Source organism: Entelurus aequoreus, linkage group LG13, assembly GCF_033978785.1.
Source record: "Entelurus aequoreus isolate RoL-2023_Sb linkage group LG13, RoL_Eaeq_v1.1, whole genome shotgun sequence".
NCBI classification, from domain to species: Eukaryota; Metazoa; Chordata; class Actinopteri; order Syngnathiformes; family Syngnathidae; genus Entelurus; species Entelurus aequoreus.
This window is the reverse complement of record NC_084743.1, coordinates 26,556,263-26,567,394: the sequence shown is the minus strand read 5'-3', so window position 1 is coordinate 26,567,394 and position 11,132 is coordinate 26,556,263. Positions and strand designations below refer to the sequence as shown.

The window sequence follows — 11,132 nt, the reverse complement described above, 5'->3', positions numbered from 1 at the left end:
TTTCCTATATTAACAAACCGTGTCACTGTTCAAACTGTGTGTAGTGTTAAGGTGGCCCAAAATATTAAATATACTTGTTAAATAGCCTACTCAGTGGCCTAGTGGTTAGAGTGTCCGCCCTGAGATCGGTAGGTTGTGAGTTCAAACCCCGGCCGGGTCATACCAAAGACTATAAAAATTGGACCCATTACCTCCCTGCTTGGCACTCAGCATCAAGGGTTGGAATTGGGGGTTCAATCACCAAAAATGATTCCCGGGCGCGGCCACTGCTGCTGCTCACTGCTCCCCTCACCTCCCAGGTGGTGATCAAGGGTGATGGGTCAAATGCAGAGAATAATTTTGCCACACCTAGTGTGCGTGTGACAATCATTGGTATATTTAACTTTAACTTTGAAATAAAACCTCTATGAATACTTAAGCCTACGACGCTACTGTACTTTAATGTTGGTCATTATGGTGGCACTTGGAGAACCAAGTGGTTTTTTTTGAAAGGGGTACTCGGTGAAAAAAGTTCGACAACCACTGATCTAAAACAAAACAAAAAAGTTAGAATTCTACTTGACTGGCATCTTCATGTCCCTCTCGGGCCTTCAGTGGAGGAGCTGACGAAAGAAGCCGTGACATGTCAACAACACCCAGCCATTGGTCGGCGTGACTCCCACAGGTGGTTGTGTTTCCTTAGAAAAAGGCTCGACGTCGACTCGCCGTCACTTCGCAGGGTCACCCGCGGGGGGAGGAGGATGCACGCTAACGTGGCGGGTAATATCACCACCTGATCCTTTTTTTTCCCTTGCTTTTCTACACAGGATGGAAAATGTTTCCGCTGTCACTATGTTTACGCTCTCCGGTTTCAAGTTTACATATATGCAGAGGATGACTCTCTTCGTGCTGACGTTGCTGTGGTACATTCTGATCCTGCTGAGCAACATCAGCATGATTGTTGTCATAGTTACGGACAAAACCCTGCACCAGCCCATGTATGTGTTCTTGTGTAATCTATGCATCAATGCTGTGTACGGAGCTGCTGGCTTTTACCCCAAGTTCCTCAAGGACCTCCTGTCATCGCAGGTCATTTCCTACGCAGGGTGCATGCTGCAGGGTTATGTCATCCATTCATCATCTTGCTGTGATTTTTCCATTCTAACTGTGATGGCGTACGACCGGTACGTGGCCATATGTCGACCTCTGGTTTACCACACTTTAATGAGCAAGCAGAGAGTTTCCCTCTTTGTGTTTTTCTCCTGGTTCGTGCCTTTATACTGCATGTTTATGAACACGGTTACCCTGTTGGGGAAAGCGTTGTGCGGCTCGCACATCAACAAGTTGTACTGCGTCAACTGGGTGGTGTTCAGCTTGGCCTGCACGCCGCCCTACGCCAACAGTATCATCACAGCCATCAACATCGGCATTTATTTCGTACACTTTTTGTTCATCTTGTGGTCTTACCTGTACCTGGTGAAGGTGTGCTTGTCATCCAGAGAGATGTGGATTAAGTTCATGCAGACCTGCTTCCCCCATTTAATCTGCCTTCTCACCTTTACGGTGACCTTGCTTTTAGATATTTTCTACATGCGGTTCGGTTCAGCCGACTTACCACAGGATACGCACAATTTCATGACAATCTTATTCCTGCTCATTAACCCAGTTGTGAATCCCCTGATCTATAGTTTCAAACTCACAGGCGTTCGCAACAGGGTTTTGAGTATTTTGCATGTCAAAAAGAAGGTGAGCACATTTGTAATGTGAGCGGTGTACCTGGAAAATGCATTGTTTTGGACTCTATTCTAGTTAGCTCTTTTTAAACGCTGATATACTGAAATCTGTCTATGGTACCAATTTAGTGTGGGGAACATATTCACCATTAATTATTTGCTTATTAACATGCAAATTAGTAACATATTGGCTCTTAATTAGTCATTATTAAGTACTTATTAATGCCTTATTCCGCATGGCCTTATCATACAACCAGTAAGCCATTAACTAAGAGTCTTCCCTCAATAACCTCAGAATTATTGCTTATTAGTAACCCTAACCCTAACCCGTATATGTTCCCCTAGTGTCCAAATAACTCTAAATTAAGTCTTTGTTACTTAGAATATGTTCCCCATACTAAAGAGTTACCCTGTCTATAATATTGTTTGTTTTTCAGTAATCTCTTTGTCAGAGTTTATTTTTCCCTCCGCAGGGTTTCCCCACGCAAAGTCCCTCTGGTTGAATGCGGAGGCACATTTCACTGTATATTTGTATGTGATGAATAAAATTGAATTCTTCTTCTAATACTTTATGTTGTTGTACTTTTGAATTAGGTGAATTGTTTGGTTGAATATAAGAAACAAAGGGCCCCATTCAGCAACCGTTCTTAATAACAAAGTTTGTTCTTAGGCCCACTTACAAAGTTTTTAAGGAGATTTTTGTAATCACCAATGTTTTCTTGGCTGGGATTTGTTTGTAGGTTAGAATAAAATCTACGAGTGCTCCAAAGCACTCTTAGGGTGGCCTATTTGTTCTTAAGTGTGACAAGTTCCCTTATTTCTATTGTCTAATGTTACATTAATATCATAGATAGATAGATAGATAGATAGATAGATAGATAGATAGATAGATAGATAGATAGATAGATAGATAGATAGATAGATAGATAGATGCATATATATATATATATATATATATATATATATATATATATATATATATATATATATATATATATATATATATATATATATATATATATATATATATATATATATATATATATTGATAGATAAATAGATAGATAGATAGATAGATAGATAGATAGATAGATAGATAGATGGATGGATAGATAGATAGATAGATAGATAGATAGATGGATAGATAGATACATAAATACATATATAGATACAGTAGATAGATAGATAGGACAGACAGACAGAACATAGCAAAATGAGCAATATATAGACATTTCAAAATACCTAATGAGCTTCAAGCACACCTGTGAAGTGATAATCCATTTCAGGTGACTACCTCTTGAAGCTCAACGAGAGAATGCCAAGAGTGTGCAAAGCAGTAATCAGAGCAAAGGGTGGCTATTTTGAAGAAACTAGAATAAAAAACATGTTTTCAGTTATTCCATCTTTTTTTTGTTAAGTACATAACTCCACATGTGTTCATTCATAGTTTTGATGCCTTCAGTGACAATCTACAATGTAAATAGTCATGAAAATAAAGAAAACACATTCAATGAGAAGTTATGTCCAAACTTTTGGCCTGCACTGTATATATATACTGTACATATATATATATATATATATATATATATATATATATATATATATATATATATATATATATATATATATATATATATATATATATATATATATATATATATATATATATATATATATATATATATATATATATATATATATATATATATACATACACATACACACACAGCCCGGCCCCCCGCCAATTTTTTATTTTATTTAATTTTTTTAATTTTATTTTATTTTTGTCCTGTCCAGCTTCTCAGGCAAATCATATAGTAGATGTAGATGCCCGTATCGGCTGTTCAGATTTACTTGACAAAAGAGAAGTGTAGGATACTTCTCTTGTTGCCTTTTTTGTATTTGACTTTATTAAATGTATGTATATTATCATTTGGTGCAGCCGGGCCGGAGCAGGAGGGGATAGAAAGAGAAAAAAAGAAAGACAGAGGGGGGAATTGTGGGGACAAGAGGGGGATTAGACAGAGAGACAAAAACAACAACAGCAAACACAACAATAACAACAACAACAACAATAGAGCAACATCAGCAAATACGACATGTACAAATATGATCGTAAAAGTGATAGCAAATAAGCAGTTAGCAAAAAATAACAAATAATACAGAAATGACAATGAGCATTATTACACTACAAATGGAGCAATACAGATACTAAAAGAAATAGCGCTAATGATAATGAACAATACCAATAATTTACCTTTATTATCAACAATACAGTTGTTCAAATGCAACAATACATATACGTAATGATAACTAGAGATACGAAATAATGCAGAAAAATGGAGGGGAAGAAAGAGAAGCAACCTATATTAACCTTGTAGATTGTTATAGTAACAATAGGTTAAGCTTTGTCAGTGTGCCATGTGTTATACCCAGGGCAACAACGTTAATATATGTTTGATGAAACGTGTTTATGTGCATGAGTGTATGTGTGCATATGTACTTATATATGTACAGTATGTGTATATGTGTGTTTGTACAGTGAATGTATATGTACAGTATGTGTATATGTATGTTTGTACAGTGAATGTATATGTATAGTATGTGTATGTGTGTGTTTGTACAGTGAATGTATATGTACAGTATGTGTATACAGTATGTGTGTTTGTACAGTGAATGTATATGTACAGTATGTGTATATGTGTTTGTACAGTGAGTGTATATTTACAGTATGTGTATATGTGTTTGTACAGTGAGTGTATATTTACAGTATGTGTATATGTATGTTTGTACAGTGAATGTATATGTACAGTATGTGTATATGTATGTTTGTACAGTGAATGTATATGTACAGTATGTGTATGTTTGTACAATGAACGTGCGTGTGGATGTACGAACTTTGAGTATGTAGATACTGTATGTACTGTATTTGTGTATGTATGTGGGAGCGTAGGTACCTATGTATGTATGTGAGTATATGTGAATCTGTATGTACAATACATTTAACTCCTAGTGTGTGTGGGAGCCAGAGTACGGCCCAAGCCCCCAGAGAGCCCAACCCACAAACAGTAGGTGTGGTGCCTAGGGAACCAGGGACCACCGCCCCCACGCAGCCAGGCCCGCCAGCGACAGGAACCCCAGAGCCAGGCCCACCGCGCCGCCCATAAGAGCCAGCAGCAGGCCGCAGACAGACGCACCCGGCAGAGGACAAGGCACGAGAAAAGCGGGGGACAGCCAGACCCCAAGCCAGCGAGAGACCACACCCGCCCGGGGGGGGGGGCCCAGAGACTCCCCGCAACCGGACGGGAAGACCGCCCCCGCCCCACCGGCACCCGGGCCCCCACGAGCCCACCCCCACCCAAATCGGCTGCCGCAGGACCACCCAGCACGGGGCCACGGGAGCCACCCACCCCACCCGAAGGGACCCCAACGATGGAGATGGAACAACCAGCAACCGCCCTGTCGAGCTCCCCCCCTGAGGGAGGGGAAAAATAAATTTAAAAAAAGACAAATAAAATAAAATAAAATAAAATATATATATATATATATTTTTAACGACCCCTGAGTCAAAAAGTTTGGGAACCCCTGCTATTGACAGTAAACATACAATATCCCTATATTTCATAGCAGTTAACTGTTATTTCACAGTAAAATGTTTGAATAATGATCTGTTACATGACAACAAATTATTGTAAATTCAAACTGATTTGTCTCCTGAGGGGTACTATGTTGCACACTCTATGCCTGGCGTGACCAAAGTGCGGCCCGGGGGCCATTTGATAATTTTTTTAACAGCCCGAGACACATTCTAAAAAGTACTATTTTAAAAAAAATCAAAAAATTAAAAATTGGAATAAAAGAGCAAACAGGTGAAATGTAACGAGAAAAAAATTGCAATTTTGACTCTTATAACACACAGGTTGTTTTTTTTGCTGGGCCTGAGCTCATCTAAGATGGACTGATGCAAAGTGTAAAAGTGTTTTGTGGTCTGACGAGTCCACATTTCAAATTGTTTTTGGAAACTGTGGACGTCGTGTCTTCCGGACCAGAGAGGAAAAGAACCATCCGGATTGTTATAGGCGCAAAGTTGAAAAGCCAGCATCTGTGATGGTATGGGGGTGTATTAGTGCCCAAGACATGGGTAACTTACACGTCTGTGAAGGCACCATTAATGCTGAAAAGTACATACAGGTTTTGGAGCAACATATGTTGCCATCCAAGCAACGTTACCATGGACGCCCCTGCTTATTTCAGCAAGACAATGCCAAGCCCGTGTTACAACAGTGTGGCTTCATCGTAAAAGAGTGCGGGTACTAGACTGGCCTGCCTGTAGTCCAGACCTGTCTCCCATTGAAAATGTGTGGCGCATTATGAAGCCTAAAATACCATAACGTAGACGCCGGACAGTTGAACAACTTAAGCTGTACATCAAGCAAGAATGGGAAAGAATTCCACCTGAAAAGCTTTAAAAATTGGTCTCCTCAGTTCCTAAACGTTTACTGAGTGTTGTTAAAAGGAAAGGCCATGTAACACAGTGGTAAAAATGCTCCTGTGCCAACTGTTTTGCAACGTGTTGCTGCCATTAAATTCTAAGTTAATGATTATTTCCCCCCCCAAAAAAGATGTTTCTCAGTTCGATCATTAAGTATCTTGTCTTTGCAGTCTATTCAATTGAATATAAGTTGAAAAGGATTTGCAAATCATTGTATTCTATTTTTATTTACGATACACAACGTGCCAACTTCACTGGTTTTGGGTTTTGTATATTGGACACACTGTGTCAGTTGTACAGATAGAAGATCTTTATTCGGCCTCTCTGCAAGGCATCACAAGATGATGGTACAAACACGTCCTCAGAATCTGTGGCTGGACATTACCAAGGAAATATGCACACTGCAGAAGATGACTCTTATTACGTCTGAGGGAAGACCTGTTCAACAATAGATGCTTGAAGTGGATCATTTATTTAGGAAAACATTTATGATACTTATCTTTGCTAAATAAACACAGACAATAAGTAGCCAACTGGAAAGGAAAAAAATATGTGTACGCTCCCACAAGAATGTTTTCTTGTGTTTACTTTAAAGCTGTCCAACAATTAAAATATTTAATCACCATTAATTGCAGTTTGTTCATAGTTAACTTAGATAAAATGTTACATATTATATATACAGTGTATAATATATATAAAATTATATAAATATACAGTATATACAGTTTAAATATATTATGTTTAAACCTTCTCTGTTAATAAATAGCAAAATTCAGCTTGCTAAACATTCTGTAATTGAATGAACTGATTATTACTGCGTTACATTTGACAGCCCTAGTTTATTTATTATTATTAATATTATCTTTATTTATTTTTTTTACACAAAATGGAGTTTAATTAATTTTTTATGTTAAGTTTGACACCTATATTTTTTAAATCAAGTCTGTGTATATTTGTTTCTTCTACAAACTCCAATAAAATATATTATAAAAAGTAATAAATATATTTAAAAAACATTTGAAAATAAATGTAAAAATGATATATAAATAATACATTCATTAATGAATAAAACATAGAATAGTGAGAATAATAGTTGCAATAATAGCATTAAGTAAAATATAAAATGTTCAGTAAACACCTTTATTAAGAGGTGTGCATTTATTTATTTTTTATCATTAATTTTGTGGTTACACTTGTCTGGAGCGTGCTCCAGCTCGCCAAGTACCACCACAGAAAACACTTGGCTCTCCAAGTACCACCATAATGAACAACATTAAACTACAGTAGTGTAGTTAGCCTAAATATTTATTAAAAACAAAGCAAATATTTTATTTAATAAGTAAATTCAATATTTTGGCCACATTACACACAGTTTGAACATTAACACTTTGTTTAAATATTTAATTAAGTGGTTCTTTGGCGTACCACTTGATGGAGCCCGCCTTCCACTAGTAGTACACACACCACTGTTTGAGAATCCCTCTCCTAAATCATTTTCACGTTTTTATTACCATGACTGGACAATTACTTTGCATTATTTAAAAAAAAATAATTCAACACAAAAAGGACATAAACACGCTTTTAATGACAATATTCCTGCTGTTGGAGCACTTGCATTCAGAAGAGAGGAGCTAAGCCATGTTTAGATACACATTTCACGCATTAATAACACCAGATGTGGATTGTTACGATTGTGCTTTAATTGTCAAATGTTTTGCAATGTAAAATTTAATATTTTTAGCTGAATAAATGCTACTGATATTCTGTACATTAGATGTTGCACAAGTTAATGGTCGTCATATCTCTGCATGACAATGTCTTAATCTTCTCTGTTAATAAATTGCAATATTCAGCCTGCTGAATATTCTGTAATTGAATGGAGTGATTATTACTGCGTTACCTTTGACAGCCCTGGTTTATTTATTATTATTAATATTATGTTTATTTTCTATTTTTTTACACAAAATTTAGTTAAAAATTTTTTTTCCAGGTTTATTTTTGATTCCTATGTTTTTTTCTATCAAGTCTGTGTATAGTGAAGTGAATTATATTTATATAGCGCTTTTCTCTAGTGACTCAAAGCACTTTTACATAGTGAAACCCAATATCTAAGTTACATTTAAACCAGTGTGGGTGGCACTAGGAGCAGGTGGGTAAAGTGTCTTGCCCAAGGACACAACGGCAGTGACTAGGATGGCGGGAGCGGGGATCGAACCTGGAACTCTCAAGTTGCTGGCACGGCCACTCTACCAACCGAGCTATACCTCCCCTATAACGTATATGTGTTTCTTTCTACAAGTTAATGGTTGTCATATCTCTGCATGACAATGTTTAGACTTAGACTTAGACAAACTTTAATGATCCATCCATCCATCCATTTTCTACCGCTTGTCCCTGCGGAAGGCAGCGTACACCCTGGACAACTCGCCACCTCATCGCAGACTTTGATGATCCACAAGGGAAATTGTTCTACAAAATTGCTCAGTTACAAAGGATGGAAAGGATAAGGATGGAAAGGGTAATGCACACAAGGGCACACAAAGAGAGCGAAAACAAAAGGTATAAATTATACTAAAAATGTATCATAGTAGCAAGATAAAATATAGTAAATATGTAATATTTACATATTGTACATACAGTACATAATATATAACATATACAGTTTAAATATTTTAAGTTTAAACCTTTTCTGTTAACAAATTGCAATATTCAGCCTTCTAAACATTATGTCATTGAATGAACTGATTATTAATGCGTTACCTTTGAAAGCCCTAGTTTATTTATTATTATTAATATTATGTTTATTTATTTTTTACACAAAATTGAGTTTAATTTCTTTTTTATTTAAAGTTTTGATACCTATATTTTTTCTATCAAGTCTGTGTATATTTGTTTCTTCTACAAACTCCAATAAAAATATATTATAAAAAGTAATAAATATATTTAAAAAACATTTTAAAATAAATGTAAAAATAAGATATAAATAATAAATTCATGAATGAATACAACATAGAATAGTTGCAATAATAGCATTTAGTAAAATAGAAAATGTTCAGTAAAAATAGAGGTGTGCATTTATTTATTTTGTATCATTCATTTTGTGGTTAGGCTTGTCTGGAGCGCACTCCAGCTCGCTAGGTGGCGCTAGTGCACTGTCGTGTCCGGCGAGCCTGACACGGCATCGAGAAGAAGGCCGTCGGCGGTGTGGACACTGCAGCACATACATGCGAGCCCACGGCCGCTCCATCTCTTCTTGTTCCTTCCACGCCACCATCGGACCACCGGAGCCACGCAAGGCATCAAGTGTTTGGACGAGGAAACAACTCGAAGATTTAGCCTTCTCTAACCACCCGTGAGTAGGCTGTTTGTGTATTTTTTTTGGTGGGGGCTGCGGAGGATGATAGAAAAAGCTTGCTAATAGTGCCTGTCTTTATGTCATATCACGCGGGCGAATTTTCACGCTAGGTGGGTTACAAAATACATCATCGCTGTTTTTTTTTTAATGGATAACTTGCATCATTTCGCCGTGGAGTGGTGGTGCGTTTAAAAAAAAAAGAAAAAAAAAAAAAAAAAGGAGACGGTGCAGGGCTTTGTGGCTGTCACGTCACCTCAGGTTTACCCTGACAGTGCTGCCTGCTGAAGTCCACCCGGGATACCGCGTCACGCAGCCGGTGGGTCCGTGCAATCGCGTATTAAATGTTGTTGTTGCAACGTATTGCTGCTGTGCTATGCAGGTGTGCGATGCAGCGAGATACCTCTGCATATGCATGGGGGATAGACACAACGATGCATGCCGGGGTGCATCGCGAGGGGGTTTCATGTAGGGATGCACGATTTTGATCAAAAAAAAAAATTGCGATTTTTCGCTTCAAAATTACGATTCGATTTGAGATTTTCTTCTTAGGGATGGACGATACGGCTGAAAATTCCATCGATCCATCCATCCATCTTCTTCCGCTTATCCGAGGTCGGGTCGCGGGGGCAGCAGCCTAAGCAGGGAAGCCCGGACTTCCCTCTCCCCGGCCACTTCGTCCAGCTCCTCCCGGGGGATCCCGAGGCGTTCTCAGGCCAGCCGGGAGAGATAGTCTTCCCAACGTGTTCTGGGTGTTCCCCGTGGCCTCCTACCGGTCGGACGTGCCCGAAACGCCTCCCTAGGGAGGCGTTCGGGTGACATCCTGACCAGATGCCCGAACCACCTCATCTGGCTCCTCTCAATGTGGAGGAGCAGCAGTTTTACTTTGAGCTCCTCCCGGATTGATTGATTGAAACTTTTATTAGTAGATTGCACAGTACAGTACATATTCTGTACAATTGACCACTAAATGGTAACACCTGAATACGTTTTTCAACTTGTTTAAGTCGGTGTCCACTTAAATGGATTCATAATACAGATATATACTATGATCATAATACAGTCATCACACAAGATAATCATCAGAGTATATACATTGAATTGTTTACATTATTTACAATCTGGGGTGTGGGATGTGGAGGGGCGGGGTTAGGTTTGGTTGATATCAACATTTCAGTCATCAACAATTGCATCATCGGAGAAATGGCCATTGGAACAGTGTAGGACTGACTTGGTAGGATATGTACAGCAAGTAGTGGACATAGAGAGAGAGATCAGAAAGCATAAGAACAAGTATATACATTTGATTATTTACAATCCGGGGAGGTGGGATGTGGAAGGGGGAGGGTGTTAGTTTGGGGTTGAAGTTGCCTGGAGGTGTTATTTTAGTGCGGTTTTTAAGAAGGATAGAGATGCCCTTTCTTTTACACCTGTTGGGAGTGCATTCCATATTGATGTGGCATAGAAGGAGAATGAGTTAAGACCTTTGTTAGATCGGAATCTGGGTTTAACGTGGTTAGTGGAGCTCCCCCTAGTGTTGTAGTTATGGCGGTCATTTACGTTAAGGAAGTAGTTT

The 11,132-nt window shown here is 38.3% G+C and overlaps 1 protein-coding gene across 1 annotated transcript; it reads left to right on the top strand.

Moving 5' to 3' along the window:
- Positions 1–807: 807 nt before the first annotated feature.
- On the top strand, positions 808–1,746 carry LOC133662991 (olfactory receptor 2A7-like). The gene has a single exon (XM_062067180.1). The coding sequence runs from the start codon at positions 808–810 to the stop codon at positions 1,744–1,746; it is 939 nt and encodes a 312-aa protein (XP_061923164.1).
- Positions 1,747–11,132: the final 9,386 nt, after the last annotated feature.

Excerpts from the sequence above, each read along its gene's own strand:
- LOC133662991 (XM_062067180.1), top strand. The coding sequence starts at position 808 with ATGGAAAATGTTTCCGCTGTCACTATGTTTACGCTCTCCGGTTTCAAG.